Source organism: Physella acuta, unplaced genomic scaffold (assembly GCF_028476545.2).
Source record: "Physella acuta isolate Inbredline_101_S28 unplaced genomic scaffold, ASM2847654v3 ptg002002l, whole genome shotgun sequence".
In the NCBI taxonomy this organism is placed as follows: domain Eukaryota; kingdom Metazoa; phylum Mollusca; class Gastropoda; family Physidae; genus Physella; species Physella acuta.
This window is the reverse complement of record NW_026733507.1, coordinates 131,026-148,813: the sequence shown is the minus strand read 5'-3', so window position 1 is coordinate 148,813 and position 17,788 is coordinate 131,026. Positions and strand designations below refer to the sequence as shown.

General features: G+C 35.1%; 1 protein-coding gene across 1 annotated transcript; it reads right to left on the bottom strand.

Moving 5' to 3' along the window:
* Positions 1-445: 445 nt before the first annotated feature.
* LOC131931668 (uncharacterized) lies at positions 446-10,072 on the bottom strand. The gene is made up of 5 exons (XM_059288498.1): positions 9,989-10,072; positions 6,827-6,882; positions 5,798-5,895; positions 5,067-5,233; positions 446-3,403 (listed from the first exon to the last, which is right to left on the bottom strand). The coding sequence occupies exons 2-5, from the start codon at positions 6,855-6,857 to the stop codon at positions 3,337-3,339; spliced, it is 363 nt and encodes a 120-aa protein (XP_059144481.1). The 5' UTR covers positions 6,858-6,882; positions 9,989-10,072; the 3' UTR covers positions 446-3,336.
* Positions 10,073-17,788: the final 7,716 nt, after the last annotated feature.

Genomic DNA, 17,788 nt, shown 5'->3' with positions numbered 1-17,788 from the left:
TGTTCCTGAGGGTAGAAATATTTCTGATATTATAAATTAACAACAATAAAAGTTAGCTTTCTTTTTTAATTCTAAAAAAAAAAAAAACTTGGGTACTGTATATATGTACAATATCTTTCAAGATAGTACATATACTAGTTACATGCCATTATTACTAACCATGATATTTCAAAATTCAGCTAAGATACATTTTGATTGACAAAGTTTAGATAACTGACTCATAACCATAAAATAATAATCATTTTAAATATCCCTGTACCCACTGCTTCACAGTGCCTAATGATAAACATCAAATTATTAGTTTCAAGAAAACAAAGAATCAAAACTGAAAAATATTTTACTGAAATGAAATAATTAATTTTAAATTTAGTTACACTTTTTACTATTTTTATGAGAAAAATATCGAGTATATTTTTCATAATATTTTGCAAAACGGCTAATTTTATCAATGAAAATAATGCCATTAGAAATAGATCTATCTTTTATGGTATTATTGAAAAATATGTATTCTAGCACACTTTTGATATGAGCAATAATAATATTTTCTCAATTAAGAGCAATGATAAATAAAGTCAGTCAGTTAATTTTTAATTGATGGTTTAAAAATGTTCAACTTATTAATCAGCATCAAAGTTCAACAACAAATAGAACTTGCATAAAAAAAAATTGTAGTCTAATACTTTTATTATAACCACAAATATAATCATTTAGAAAGAATAGACATTTACAGAATTTTATTCAGAATTTATTTAGCTTAACAAACAATATTATGTAGCAACCAATTATTTAAGTATCTTAAAAAATGAATGAATTTTTTCAACACAATGAATCAATTTTTTTTACTAATACATCTTTTAAAGACTAAGATTTAAAAACAGCAGGGCGGGGAAGGAGGTGCAAGTTAGAACTGTAGAAATTCTAAATTTCTGATTTGATGAACAAATATAAATAATTTTGTTTTAAATTATAAAATTATAAGGTTTATCTGACCTTTAAATAAAAAAAAATATAAACCGTTCAGAAAATCAATGCACACAAGCCACACAAAAAATGTATTGGCCACAGGTCAACATTTAAAATAAATTTAAAAAAAAAAATTGTAGCTGCATAAAAAAACTTTAAAACCACATGGTATTAGAAAGAACTGGAGAAACTAAAAACTAGTTTAAAAATGAGCGGTTCATTTTACAATTGTCGGACACAAAAGCGTTGTAGCACTACAAATTGAGTTTCATATTTGATCAATGCTTTGTTAAAATCTTGTGATAATTTTGCAGTCATAAGCAAATTTTATAAGAAGAATATTAAATACAGATTATTATTCCAAAACAATTCGTCAGAAGGTAGTCCAATATATGGAGCTCAATAATTACCAGATATCTTTGTTTTCCCCAACTAGCTGTGAGCACTCTCCAAATGTAAGTTAACAAGGATTTTAATTTTAAGCATCAACCTGCTTCAGTTTTCATGGAAGACTAGTGTGTGCCACACCCTTTTATATACTGCAAAATTTTGAGTATTGAAAACAGACTATCAGTAACATTAGTTTATAGCACATCTATCGAACAAAACAATTATGCATATAAAACATTTTTAAAAAATCATTCAATTAAAAACTATGATCAATAAATAACATTTCAAATACATTTATCAATTGAAACATGCACACACACACTCTTTTTCACAAAAAAGGTTTATGTATAATTGCTTAATTAAAGACAAATGGAGCATACAAATATTTTTGGTATATCACATTAAAAGAAAACAAGACAATTTTTTAAAGTTTAAAATATAGTAATTGTGTATATTGATAGAAATATTTAGCTTTGTATTTTCTTGAAATACATAAAAATTATGTTTGATTTCTGTCTACAATACTAAAATCAATAATATTCTAGAGGAAGTTACCATGTCAACAATGTTCTGTCCAAATTGAAGACTAGACTCATAATCTCAAAGCTTATACAGATAAAAAAAATGTTTCTGTAAATACATAAAGTGGCAAGAGAAATGCAGTAAAAAAAAAAATTAAGCCTTTAATACAACATAGATTGTTTAAAAGGCTTTCTTTAAATTCTATGAGCCACAACAACTGCAGTAAAAAAAAAATCATTTTTTTCTTAAAGACTGAAAGACAGTGAAAGTGCTAAAAACAGTTATTTAGTTTTCTAATAACAGTGGTATAAAACACAATGCATTGCCAAATATTAAAATTAAAAAAAAAACAACCTTACAATTAAAAGAACCCACAATTAAAAATTGACACTAATGATTATCCAAGGTTTCTCAGATCCAGATTAAATATAGTCCGTTTTGTGTTTTTAAAACTCGAAAAGCCCTGAGATTAAATACTAATAGATCAGTTTTAATTTTTACAGTATGGCTACACCTCCTTTTCTATACAGTGATAAAATTAAAAAGCACACAGTATAGTGTCGGTAAAATTGAACACAATGTTGAAGAGAAGGCAAGGTTTGGTCTAATACTAAAGTTTGCTTATAAATTTGAGATTACTGGAAAAAGAAATTAGGTTTTAACTATAATTATCCGTATTATTACAATTATTTAATTGATCACTAAATTACAGTAAGTTTATAAATGAGGTTTTGGAATGGCAAGAATAAAAAAAGATTTACATTTCACTTCAGCTAAAATGACCAACATTGTATTTTTTAGGCAAATCATACAACTATCTGAACCAGAGAAGTTAATCGCCATTTTAACACCCCACCAGTAGATAGACACCTTAATTTAACTATATTGTAAACACTCAACAATAAGGAAAGAGATATGCTGCACTCAATAAAGAATAAACAACCTGCCACTTAAAACTGTCCTGCCAAATAAGGTTTTTTGCCAATGAAAAAATACAACATTCAGAAGTTTGTAAAAAGTGTCTCCAGTTGAATGCCTGCTATTACTATAATTTTAAACACATATTTACTATTAATTTATATATTTTACTTAATCTACTGTCAATAGAAACTGCATTTATAACTATTTCTTAATGCTTTTATCATTTTTATCTATGTTCTTTAATTGAAAAATTCACTCTAAGGAATTTATAACACAACATAAAATTTACGTAACTTTAAACTGTTTAGGTTTTAAGGTAAAATGCATTAACCTTTCCTACAATATTGTATAGCTGATACCACTGATAACTATATTTAAAACCTCAAACCTAACTATCACCGGTTAGCAATACCAATATGGTTTATAGTTTATATCAAGAACAATCTTTGTTATACAAATTTTATCTTATAATTAATAGAACTTGCAGGATATTTTTTCAAGCTGTCATAAGCACATCCATTATTTAGCTCTGGTGGAATTTTAAGATTTCATATTCACATTGAAGCCATCCAGTTTGGCGCTGTATCCATCACTATCCTTAGCAGCACTTGAAAAAAAATAGATTTGACAAATGGATCATAATATTTAAGCATAACTTTGAGAGGAATGCACAAATACATAGCCAGACACTACCAGTGTTTCTCCCTGACTTTTTCTTTTTTCTCCAGGGGATGGGGGTGGGTGGGGGGAACACGCGCACACACATCTGTAAAAGTATTTATTTTTTAGATGAGATGCCTGGAAGAAACACTGGACACTATAAAATGCTAATATGTACTAATTATACAAATTTTTTTATGCACTATTTGGCTGGCTGTTCTACAACAGATTTTATAAAGTTTCGTACTTTCTCCTAAGGGGCAAAAAAGAAATAAGTCACTTGTATAGAAATTAACAATTACAAACCCTCCTAGCTCTGCTATACCAGAATGCTATATAGGAGTGGCCACAAGATTTTATAGAGGAGACTTTATAAACTATTAAAAATTTCTTGGTCTGCAATATAGAGATAATCTAAGGGGACAGTACTGTTGGGTGGGAGAGATTATGATTGCTAACTCCAAAGGACCTGAGCTCTGACTCCCGGCTGATGAGGCTAGTTAGATGGGAGAAAGCAACCCATCTAGGAGAGAAAACTCCAAAATATTGTTCTTGGGCAGACAAAGACTATGGAAGCAAATCCAGAAAGGAAAGCAGGCTGAAGTCAAAGGGCCATACAGTACATTGACATGTAATACTTAATAGTGTTAGAGAAATGAAATCTATTTCAATATTAAACCAACTGTTCTTCTTCTTCTTCATTCTTAAATTCAGTGTTGGAAGGGATCCCCTCCTACACAATTATTTATTAAGTATATGTGTCGACTGGTTATGCACCATTGAGGCCATTGACTCCTTTTTCAGGGTGCTTTTCTTTTTGGATTTGCTTCCATAGCCTTTGTCCAACCATGAACAAACTACAAGGCAGCAGTTGTTTGATTTTGGAGTTGTCTCTCCTAGAAGAGTGGCTATCCTCAGCTAATGAGCCTCATCTGCACAAGGTTTAGAACTCGAGACTTTTTGGTTTAGCAACCATGAGCACCCCTAAACCAACTGTTTATTGTCTTGGATTTGTTGTACTGTCACTAGTGTTAGCATTGGACATGTGTAGGTATAAAACATGGTTATTGGTTTCAAATGGTCTCAGTATTGTTGTCATCTTAGGTATTTTAAATATCTTTTGTAAGTAAGTTTGTTAAAATACTGCAGATCTGTTTATTTACCTGCCAAAATGCATAGATAGAATATATTAAATCTTTATTTATATTTTTTGTCTACAAAAGCTTTAAATTGAATTAATATATTTGTTTTAGTGTTTTTTATTCCCTGAATATTTTTTACCTTATTAGTTTGTATTGTGCTGCTACATACTATGTATGCATAAACTGTTGTGTTCACAACATCATGAATGTATAAAACGTCTTTGTTTTGGATAAAACAGCATCTCTTTCAGGAATCTTCTCCCTCCCCCTTGCAGCAAGCCAACCCCCCCCCCCCTCTCCCTGAACTAAATAAGGAAAATAATATTTATATACAAAAATTACATACTTTAACCAGTGTTGTTGTTCTCCCCCCCCCCCCCCCCCCACTCCAGTGGAGGAAAATGTCTGAAAGAAACACCAATTGAAAGTGTTTAAAACCATACTTTTCTAAAAGTTGATTATACCTACCTCTCAGCGACCAGTTCTATTTGACATATAGGGAAATCCATCATGTAGAACTTCAACTTCCTCTTGTTGTCCATAACTTTTTGTTTGCCCTGGCCATAGTACATCTGCATCTTTAAATCTGGTGGTTGTTGGACCAAGTTCTCTTCTTTACAGATTCTCTCTATTTCCTACATATACAGCAAAGGTGTTTGTATGGGTTAAACAAATGTTTATTCTAAACTGTCTATAGAAAAAGCATGGGGCGCCTAGAGCATTACACCTTGTCAATTACCCCATCTATAAACTGTACAACTTTACCAACTGTTGATGACAAATGGACCGTAACCCTAATACTAAACCAAACCTACATTGTAAAAGCTAAGTCTAAGGTTAGAAAATTTTCTGGACGGAATAAGATTTTGCACCCTCTCAATTTCCCTACTTTTACCTTGCCCAATAGAATGCTTAGGCAAAATATGAAATACTTTATTCTGTAGAAGGTCAGAAAGTTTAAGGACTTCTATAAGTCTATAGAATGCCAAGTTTCTCACTTTGCCTGTAACATGCATGATAGGTATTCTCAAGAGTGAGATAATTACTATGATAGGTATTCTCAAGAGGGAGATAATTACTATGGGGAACATTGGCCTGTGGGAATGATTAGAGGAAATGTCTTAATATTTTATCATAAATAATGAATCACTCTAAATATTTATAGAAGTATTAGAAGAAATATTTAATTGAGTAATCACCTTTGAAATAAGTAAGTCTGTTTGAAACGCATAATTGTTCTTGATGGTACCATTTGGCAGCTTCAGTGCTATTTCATGAAGCTCGGCAGCACAGGATTCTGAAATATTTTTAAAGATAATCAATTAATACAATTTAAACAAAAAAAAAAAAAAACTACAGAATAATAAAACTAACTTTAAAAAATTAAAAACTTAAAAAAACTATTAATTTTTAAAAAAAATGTCTGATTGATTGAGGCATTGGAATTGTTAGAATGGTGACCAAAACATTGTACACAAAAAAAATGCGCAAGAGCATTTTTGTTTTATTAAATCAAGCATTTTTATACATTAGCAAAAAATGACAAGTACATTGTAGCATGATAAAACATTTAACCCATGAATTATGACAAAATGAAAGTGTATTAGTATAGTTAATTTGCACATGCACATTTTCTGTTTGCGCAGTTTTGAGTTGGACTATTTTTCTCTGAACCCATTAGAATACAAATTAGCTGTTGTCACCAAGCTTATTCTTGTTCTTCCTTTTTTATTCTTTGCATCACATGGATTGGAAATGTGTGTTGGGGAGAATGGGATGGGGGGGGGGGGGGGGGGGGAGAAGCTATCTGGGGGAACTACACCTCTGTCTCAAGATAAAAGAACACATGACCATTTGATTGAAATGCATGTTACCTCTAGACTGAGGAGTCCCCTAAAAAAAGGTAAAGTTCCCCTTTCAAACCTGACGGTCTATAGGGCAAGTGAAGTAGAGTTCACTTGTTTCTGTGACCTAGGCATATGAAGAGATAGTGTGGTCAGCACTAAAGTGAGTTAGGTACCCATCAGAGTTGGGTGGACTCAGGGACGGTCTACTGACTTGAACCCGGATTCGAACTCGAGACTTACGGGTTAGCAGTCCAGCTCTCTATCGCTAGATCACTCCGCCCCATGAGGAGTCCCCTACTTCCATTATTAAAGATGTGTTATTTAAAAAGTGTATTATTGTATAAGTGAAACACATTGTAAACACAGCTTAGATAACATTACCAAATGACAGAGGAAGATTGGCATCAGTCATCTTTGTTCTATTCTATGTTATCAGCCTGTGGTAAATATTGAGAAAAGGTTGTGAAAATTACCAAATTACATGCAATCAATTTTCTAAAGTAAAGTATGGGATGCAGAGGTTGGGCGGTGGAGCACACGACTACTATCCAGAGGCGTAGCGACCCTTCCCGGGGACAAACTTTCAATTTGGCGCCCCCCTCGGGAGCAAATTTTTAATTTTCACCCCCCCTCAAACTTTCGATGTGCACCCCTCTCAAACTTTCAATTTGCACCCCCCCCCCCCCCCCCAAACTATTTATAATTTATTTTTCCAACCCATTTTGGCGCCCCCTAAGGTCGGCACCCGGGGACATATGTACCCCCCTCCCCCCCGCCACTGCTACTATCCTGATTGTCTTGAGTTCTGTTCCCAGCTGTGATGGGTAATTGACTCATGCTAGAGAAAACTAAATCAGCTGGATTAGGTAGTACTGACTACACTACACCTTTTGAATGCAGATGTCACTGAAAAAGACGAACTCTACTTCATCTGCCACATATCTTGGGCACTAACCAGAACAGATGCTGAATTTTCTTAAGTGCTGTTTGTTTACCTTGCACAGTAAGAATCACAAGGTTATAATTTACAATAATGTATAAATTTGAAAATACCTAGCTTTTTGTAAAATAAGTTTAATAAAATAACCGGTCTGCTAGGGATACAATGGTGGGTTGGAGTGGTCTAGCAGTAGAGAGCTGGACTGCTAACCCGTAAGTCTCGAGTTTGAATCTGGGTTAAGTCAGTAGACCGTCCCTGAGTCCACCCAACTCTGATGGGTACCTAACTCACGTTAGGGAAAGTAAGGGCGGCTGGGCATAGTGCTGACCACACTATCTCTTCATATGCCGAGGTCACAGAACCAAGTGAACTATACTTCACTTGCCCTATAGACCGTCAGGTTTATAAAGGGAAACTTTACTTTAGGGATACAATTACTAAGGGCAAGGGTAATCTAACTCTAGTAATAGTCTGTAATGTAATAGTATTGTAGTAGTAGTAGGCCTAAGTAGTATTTAAATTTATTTTAGATAGTATTCTTAGTAGATAGAATCTAGATCTAGATATCTATCTAGATATTATAAGACATTTCATTAGTTATTGACAATAACTAAAATGTCTAATATAATATTATATTGTTATTCAAGTAGGAGTTAGCTTAACCAGAGTTAAAAATAGTTAAAGATATAAACTTATATGCCTACTTAATACTATCAACTCTAAGTTATAGATCTAGAATCTAGATCTAAATTATTAATAAGTTATTCAAATTTTGTGTGCTTCTTTATTAAAAATGATTATGGCCTATGACGCCCTATGCCTATTAGTAGTCTATCCTAATATATAAAAGCCCATGTGTGCACTTCTCTCTCTCTCTGTCCACAACATTTTTTAGGCCATGTGATCAGTATATTCAGCGATATATGGAGAACTTAAAGATACAGACTTTTGTTGAAAATAATATGGTAGATGTTTTAAATGTATAAACTAAATTTGATTTAAAGAAGGAAAATAAAAATAAAGGCATATTTGAATGTAGAAACACATTTCTAGCTATGCAGCCTGGAAAATGTTCATTGTCATGACAAAAAACGCAATAAACAGTGACGTCACAAGCCACATGTTTCAACTTCGGAAAGTACACAAAACTAATGGCGTCATCTTCCAATTTTAGAAATATAAAGAAATGAACTATTTCATACAAATTTGATTTAGATCTATAGATGTACTTATCAAGGCGACGCTCTGAAATGTATAAAATTTTCTCGGCTTAAAATAATACAATTTATTTAAAAAAAACAACATAAATACCATTGAACAGCCGGGTTTTTAATGGAATCATTTAAGTCTCTTAATCAGCATGGGCATTTAATAATATTAAATTAATATGATGTTGTGTTGACTAATAAAAAAATATTGTACATAAATAATGTACACAAATAATGTACATAATTAATAATTTGGTTTTTCTAGGTATTGGTAGTTTATGTTATTTTAAATGCATTAGATTTTTAGATACGAAGTGACTACTCGGAAAAAGATTTTTCGTCCCAGCGTCTTCGCTTGGTCGGCAAAAGATAGTTCTACGCATGCGCAGTGACCTTAATAGCTGAGCTAGGGCTAGGGTTAGGCGTTAGGGCTAGGGTTATGGCTAGGGTTAGGGATATGATTAGGATTAGTGTTCTGCTGTTGTAAACACACGCATGCGCAGTACCATCGAAAACATCGCAGTGAAGGCAAGTCGTAGTTTCTCTTCATTCTCCATTGTGCATGCATGTCTTTTTCCTGCTAGAATCGGCCTTTTAGATATTTAAATTTAATTATTTCTTTGCTTTGCCACTCCACTGATCTGATATCGTTCGACGTGTAGAGTAGTAAAGACTAAAGAACGTATTGATTCACTCATTGTGTTTTGACCAAAACTATTTTTTATTTTATAAAATATTTTTCTCAAACAAGTGTAACATTTCATTAAAATATAGATCTTGATCTAACTAATAGAATAGATCTAATTCAGAAGAGAGTCTAGATTTATATCTAACTTAGATTCTAGAATCAACAAGTAGTGTAGTCAAGTAGGTACCGACTGTAGTGCTAAAATGGAGTTTTACCCTAAAGTAAACTGTAAAGGTCTAAGGACTCTCTAAGGCGACTCTAAGGCCTAAGGGGAGAATAATTAATTAGTGGAGATTACAATACTTACTACTAGATTCTACTAGTCTAGATCTACTGATTTGGATCTAGATCTCAGATCTAGATCTACTACTTAGTACTTTACTTAGTACTTAGTACTACTAGATCTAGATCTAGATCTACAACCCAACACACCATCATATAGATCTAGATCTAATACATATAATAAATAAATAATCACTAATCACCATTTTAATTTTATTTATGGATGGAGGATATTTAGATCTAGATCTAGTATTAAAATATTATTATCGGACACCGGTATCTAAATCTAATAGATCTAGATTTCTAGATTCTAGATCTAGATCTAGTTAATAACTAGTTTAAACTAGTAGTTATAGTATCTAGATCTATAATCATCCCTTTTGAGTTTTAAAATTAAAAAAAAATAATTAACCAGTGATTTTTACCTTGCAGCAACTTAAATATTACAGTTTGCTAACAATAACAAACTAACAACAGCAGACACGTACGGATTCCCTCTATTTTTAGATTTACCAGAAAAGGATTTTCCCAGGAAATTTATTAAAGAGCAACCTAACAACCGGCCCAATGATAAGACCATGAATCGCTGTCACGTACAAACCTTGTTGTTTATCCATATTATTATTATTAAACTATTAAAACTATAGATTTAACTGATTAGTTCATTAAAGTAATTATAGTTATAGTTTTATTTTATACTTCTTCTACTAAAATGTCTTTTTTTATTTAAAGAAAAAATTAGATAGATCTAGTAAAACCAAAAAAAATCGAAGTTCAAATCCTATTTTCAAGTAGATCTAGATCTAGGCCTATTTTCATTTTGTGTCAATACTTTACAAAATACGCACCCACCTCTTATCTTGTTGATTCAATTCTGGGAAAATACCCATCAAATTCCCACATCAGGTGAACTCTTACCATCTCTAATGAAGTGTATAGGCCCATCTAGTGTATGAGTGAACCAACCTTGGTTGTTGTCAAAACCAATAACTCAAAAAATCAAAATAGCTTTTAGATATATACTGAAAGCTTGACAATTGTTTTCTCAGCTGTAGCCATGCTTTTTAAATGTGTGCTATAACGTTTAATGCTTTTCTATTTTAATAAAGACAAAATAAATTTATAAAGTGTTCTATTACCTCTGTCCTTAACAGTAGCGTAGCGAGGGGGGGGGGGGGGGCATATGTCCCCGGGCGCCGAACTTAGGGGGCGCCAAAATGGGTTGAAAAAATAAATTGAAAGGTTGACGGGGGTGCAAATCGAAAGTTTGAGAGGGGGGTGTAAATCGAAATCTTGAGGGAGGGGGTGCAAATCAAAAGTTTGGGGGGGGGGGGGTGCAAATCGAAATCTTGAGGGAGGGGGTGCAAATCAAATCAAAAGTTTGGGGGGGGGGGGTGCAAATCGAAATCTTGAGGGGGGTGCAAATCGAAAAGTTTGTCCCCGGGCGCCGGGAAGGGTCGCTACGCCTCTGGTCCTTAAACGTCGCATCCATGGGATGGGGGGGGGGGGGGGGGATAATAGGACTTTTGTGACTTTTAAAATAGTAACGCTAAAAACCTAGTATTTAACGCAGTGGCGTAGTTAGGGGGGGTCATAACCCCCATAGACCCCTCGGTATATATATAAAGTTTATGGGGGGTGGTGTAAATCGAAAGTTTGAGGCGGGTGCACATCGAAAGTTTGAGGGGGGGGGGTGCTAATCGAAAGTTTGAGGGGGGTGCTAATTGAAAGTTTGTCCCCGGGTTATATACTGCTGGAAAAAATTTGACCCCCCCCCCCCCCTCCCGCATGTGACGATCTTGGCTACGCTACTGCTTTAACGCTATTACGCTTTTTTTTTAAAACTGTAATTAAAATCGTAAAATCGATCAATATAGGGGCCTACTCATTTTAAAAAAATAGTGTTGTGGGCTAAAGTGTGACGTTATTTTTGTTTAGGTGGCTGACTCTATGTGATGACGAGGGCTGGTAAAATTATTTTAAAATGCGTGACGTTTATGGATAATCACTTAATAATAAAATAAAAATAGTAATTAACAACGGAGAAAATTATGCTTCAAATATTTGTAAGTTGTGGTTATTGGGTACACGGAACATGTTAGATATATAAACCAAACATCATCTTAGGGGGGGGGGAGGGTTGGGAAACATACAAGAAGATAACATTAGTTTATGGATAGTGGCTCGTCCTGAAATACGTCACAATCCTAGGCAGAGGCGTGGCGACCCTTCCCGGCGCCCGGGGACAAACTTTTCGATTTGCAACCCCCCTCGAGACTTCCATTTGCACCCCCCCCCTCAAAATTTCGATTTGCACCCCTTCCCCAAACTTTCGATTAGCACCCCCCCCCCCCCTCAAACTTTCGATTTGCACCCCCTCAACCTTTCAATTTATTTTTCCAACCCATTTTGGCGCCCCCTAAGGTCGGCGCCCGGGGACATATGTCCCCCCCCCCCCGCTACGCTACTGATCCTAGGTGGATGGGGTTGTATTGTGTGATGGGGGGAGGGGTTGGACAGATATTGTGTTGTCACAATTTTGCATTTAAAAATAAATGTTAGAAGCTCAATTTTAGCCATTTTTTTTTTCGCTTTTTAGAAAGGCTGCGGCTATTCATAATTCACTACGAATAGCTATTAGAAGGCTGTTCAGCTACAGACCGATCAAAGTTTGTAAATTGTAATGTAACAGAAATCGACAAACAAACCCTATTTTGACAGAGCTCAGCTAATATTTAAGAAAGTGATCTACCCTCAGACACCGCCTAATTAATATAAATGACGTCACACTCGTACAGAGTTTCTTACAGGCATCTCTTCGGGGGGGGGGGGGGGGGGGGCAGAGCCCTCCCGAAGAAAGTCTACTGCCCCTCCCCCCCCCTGAACGAAATGAAATTTATATAGAAAATATATACTTTTAACAGTGCCCGCCCCCCCCCCCCCACCCCGAAGAAAGTCTACCCCCCCCCCCCCCAAATTTCAAGTCCCCCCCCCCCCCCCCCCCCCGGAGAAAAAAGTCTGGAAGAAACACTGCGCTCGCAGGGGGGAGAGGGAGTCCGTAACTTTGTGACGGTGTGTGATGAAGGGCGGGTGAGAGGCGGGGGGGGGGGGGTTCAGATGGCGTGACGTCACACTTTTGCATTATAAAAAAGAAATTTTAGAAAATGAATTTTAGCCGTTATTACGTGTTTTAGAAAACTGTTTTAATAAATTGTCAAAGCAACTGATTTTGGAAAAATACCGTATTTTAAGAAAAATTCAACTGCAATTTTGAGGAGGGGGGGAGTATAGGCTGACGTGTTACGTCATTTTGGTGTGCCTGTGTGTGTTTGTGTGTGTGTGTGGGGGGGGGTTGGCTTTTTGTGACAATGTGAGACGGATGGAAGGGGGAAGTAAAAATCGTTTTAAAAGCGTGAGGTCATTTATGGATGACCCATATGTGGTTAATAAATTAAGAATCCACCATGTGCTAAAGTGTATGATGGTTATAGTTAACCACTAATTACTATTAGTAAGTGTAGATTGTTGTGGTCTTTACTGTAAGTTTTAGCTGACTGTAGTAAAAAAAAAATCTGGTTTAACCCACACTAATATTGTTATGAAGTGATTAGTTATTCACATGACAGACTTGACAATACATGACACAACATTAGTATAAGTATTATAACTATAATATAAAAACAACAGGCACAAAGAACATTTTTTATCTGAAACATTGTAATTTATTACACAAACATGTTTTTGAATTATAGTATAATTTGTGCAATCTTTATTTTTTTTTTTAATTATAAATAGCTAATAAAATGGAATTTTTTTTTAATGGTTGAAACTGTATAAGCAAAAGGCTCCACTTGTTCAGGCACACTTGTGAACATAATGTGTGATGGTAACATTGTAATAACATTCAGTGCAAAGAAACATAACTACAGTGAGCTGATTATGATAATACAATTTTTAATCTCATTTAATGTAATTGTGTCAAATCAGCACAAAGTCCTTCTGTTTAATAATGTTAAAGCTTTTTAGTGTTTTGTTTAATTAATATTTATATGCCCTAAAGGGAAAGGCTAATGTAATATTAGTAATACTCAGAATACTGAAAACTTGTTGCTTAACTTATATAGTTGTATTGATTTAATTTAATGTTATCAGGATATCTTATTATAGAAAGCAAATCTAGACAATAGATCTAATCACCACAAATAATTGTGCAGATTAATTACTCAAAAAGAAGACAACTGTTTTAAAAACCTATTGTACAAACTATTTTTGTTTAAAAAAGAAGAAAAAATGTATTATTGTTAAATACTAACATCTACCAAAGTATATGCTATTGGTACAATGAGTTATACATAATGTGCAACTTATGGTGATTGTTTTAACTAATAGCCTACTAAATATAACTTAGAAATGTGTCAGACATTATATAACTAAATGTTGAATATATATTTATAAATTGCTTCTATAAAACCAGACTGTTAATACTCCACTTTTCAAAAATGTTCACAACATGTCTTTACACTTTTATTTTCTTTAACATTTCTACATTAAGCAGCTGGTGATTTTAAAGTGTTGGGTAATAATGGTGAGTGATTTGCCATGAATTTTTTTGCCTTGGTGGATTTAGAACACAATGGTGTATATATCTCGCAAATGGAGTTAGAACAGTCCAGTTCTAGGGAAGCGAAATGTTGAATATATATAAATGCTGAATACAAATATAATGTGGTAGATAAATTAGACCTACAAACATTATCCATTTAACATACCATTTGAAGTCAAAATATAAATAATATTCTATAATAATTTTCTGAGCATTGGATTATGTTTCAATAATCGATCTGGAATAAAAACAACGAAATCACTAGAAGCAGGCATTCTCATAATATCAGAGTAATGAAGTTTTTGTCTTTAAATAGCTCAGCCTGCCTTCTCCAGTTGATGATGGCTCCGTGGTTGATCTCCAAACGTGGTCTGTCAGCACCATCATCACCAGAGTCGCGCCTGTCTTGGACATCACTGGCGTCGCTAAGCACACTGGCGCTGCTTGCATGCATGTTGCCACTGTAGACACTCCCGCTATGGCTACTAGTCCCTTCCTGATCCATCCCTAAATACCTGCATAGTCTAGAATCATCTGATTTATCACTTTCATCACTCCCTTCATCGGTATTTTTTTTCTCCATGTTAAAAATTCCCGACAGTGTGATTGGTTCGTAAATTGAATCCTCGTCTTCAAACTTCGGCCACTCAGAAAAGGGTTGGAGTGAGCCAAGCTCTGGACAGAACTTGTCTACACTGTTACTCTCAGACTGTCCAATCTTATTAAAAAAATGCTCCCAGTCTTTCAAAGAGTTCACTCTTGTTAACTCACTTCTTAGTGAATCATTTTTAAACGCATTTTCATCGATGCTGTCTGATTGGTTGCAACTCTCCGTACCAGAGCTGTTTAAATATTTCGTAATAACTGGTGCACGAAGAATACGCTGGATTTTATGCATAACATAATTATCGGTGCTTATATCACTGTTATGTCTATGTCTATAACCGAATTCTGGACAGCGGCTGAACTGACCAATCATGTAATCATCCAGGGCTGGTTTCCTAAACGGAAATGTTGAGTAGTGATTCTGTTCTCGGTTAAGCGTCACAAGCCGTAAGTCCCAAAGCTTCAGCTTGACGCTTTCCTCTAAGTTGAGCCCAGGTGGATTAGGACTAGCAAGGTCAAGGTACGTCTTGACCTTCTTGTGTTGGGACACCCTTGTTTTTGTTTTGCGCGTGGGTCTGTTTTTAACAGCGAAACTGCCCGAAACGCTGGAACTCTCACCTGTGGTGTCGGAGTCTGAATGTGAAATGAATTTTTCTCTTTTGTTTAAATACCTGTTAACTGGGTTCAATTTCTGTGTCAGCAAAGGCGAGGACCTCGATTTTTTAAAAGTGCTTTGATTTTTCGACGTGCTGGGGTAGTAGATGGTTGACGTCGTGTCGTCAGAGTCCTGACTTACAAGGGACCCACTGTACACGTAACTTTCAGTGCAGTTGTCACTCCCAGATGCCTGGTACATGGAACTTTCAATATCAGAACTGGTGTAGTCAGACAGGGAGCTTAAGGTGGGAGCTGAGCTCTTTGTGTTTTGGGAGTGTTTATCCAGCTCCAAGCTAAGCTCGCTCGGTACGTCATAAACATGATCGTCCATTATGGAAATGCTATCAATAAGGCTATCTGTGTCATCGTCTTTTATAAAGTGTTTATCCGTTTCAAGCAAATCGGTGTTTTTTTCTTCAGTGAAAGGCACAGGAGGAAGTTCAGAGTTCACCATACGTTTCTTGAAGTAGTCTTCGCTGGGCGAAACAGAGTTCTCGGAATTCTTCTCCTCGGCAGCAGTTGTGTTGTAAAAACTGCTGTTTTTTACAATAGCTTCAGCTGAAGGGAGAGCATTAGTGTATGAAGGAATGTTTGCGTTTTGATCCTGCTCAGTGAAGTCGGAGGTTTCTCCCGGCTGGTAGTTAAGGAACATCATTCTGTGAGGAGTCTTTGAATCCGGCAGAGTTATCTGCCTCTTCCTGATCTGTTCCCAAGGCGCTAACTGCTTTCGAAGCCGTAGAGATGGTGGAGACTCAGTAACTTCCTTTTTGAAACCAAACTTTTTAGCAGGAGTAATGGGCTTAGGAGCAATAACTCCAAGGTTTTTCTTAAATCGAAGTAGTTGTCTCCCTTCACTGTCTTCACCATTACTAGACATAGACTCCCAACCATCTTCATCTTTTTTATGGAAAAGTACGTTTTTCTTATACAGCGATGAGGTATCCATTTTTCTCATCATAAAGAAGTTGCTGTCCAGACATTCCGATGGCGCAGCTAGGGGTACTGGGACGCAGCCTCTCTGTGGCGCTGGCTTGGCTGCCTGATGGGCCTCGTGCTCCTGGTTGCAGCAGGGCAGACTGCAGGTGTGTCCAGGTGGACTGTGTGAGAACTGGGGCGGGGCTGGGGGTCGGTCTTCTTTCTTTTTCCACTGCCAGCGCCATTTGAATTTCTGCTGCTGAAATTAAATTTGACTTCATGATTCGATTTGTTTTGCAAACAGTGATCTATTTTCAACTTCTTTAAAATAAAAAAAAAAACAACTTTGAAATATAAAAGAAGATTACTTGTGATTGTGAAGTTTTTATTTATATAAAGCGAGTTATTTTAATTTGGACGTGAATCTTTTAAATTTAAAAAATCAAATCCTTAAATTTAAATGATTATTTAAATTTATTATCTACAGCTGTGATTGCGAAGTTTTTATTTATATAAAGCGAGTTATTTTAATTTGGACGCAAAACTTTTAATTAAAAAAAAATCTAATCCTTAAATGATTATTTCAATTTATTATGTACAGCTTTGAAAGGTCTAATTTATTTTTTTTTTTTTTAACGCCAGATCTGACCACAGATTTTGTATTCTTTAGAAAATAGAATCAATACATAGTACCTAATAAGCTTTTATTAAATGTTTGAAGATAATTAAAAAGAAACATTACTTGCTTTTTCTGTTACAGTTACACTGAGGCATGTTGTGCAGGACATGGAACATCAAAGAGGAAGCCTATGAGGGCATAGAACATCAAAGAAGAAGCCTATGAGGGCATAGAACATCAAAGAGAAGCCTATGTGGGCATAGTTGAACACCACACCAAAGATGAGAACAATGAATTGAACACCACATCAAACAGAGGGGGACACACTACCTTATCGAGCACACCTGGTGGAATAGTACCTGGACTCACCTTGTGCACCACCAATCTGTAAAAGTCTGTGTCGTTATGCTTGATAGAATAGCTTGGATTTCATAATGCTCATACAATTTCAGTATAGTAATGTTTCCTAAGAAGACTAACACTCTGTTACTATAAGCAATGGCTTTATCCAAATGTTTCTTCAGATGCTGTTTAAATTTCACATAAACTGCAGCTTTTGCATAGTCAATGTAACTTCACATTATCTTGATATTAATTATTTCCATTTTAACTTCTAAATTTTTGACTTAAATAGATGAAGTGACTTGTAATAAAAAAAAAGTAGAATTTTTGAAGTACAGTTGCAGGATAATTACTCCCATTACCAAATACTTCTTTGTAACTCAATGAAGGAGACTAGTAATGCTAAAATATCACAGGGCCTAATGTTGGCATTGTGGTGCTGTACTATAGCTAGTTAAACAGATGTATAAAAAACAAACCAAA

What these genes read in the sequence shown, in the direction of transcription:
- LOC131931668 (XM_059288498.1), bottom strand. Translation starts at nt 6,857, where the DNA reads ATGACTGATGCCAATCTTCCTCTGTCATTTG. An exon ending in CAATCTTCCTCTGTCATTTG is followed by an intron (nt 5,896 to 6,826) that starts GTAATGTTATCT and finishes AAAATATTTCAG; the next exon opens with AATCCTGTGCTGCCGAGCTT. An exon ending in CAGACTTACTTATTTCAAAG is followed by an intron (nt 5,234 to 5,797) that starts GTGATTACTCAA and finishes CTGTATATGTAG; the next exon opens with GAAATAGAGAGAATCTGTAA.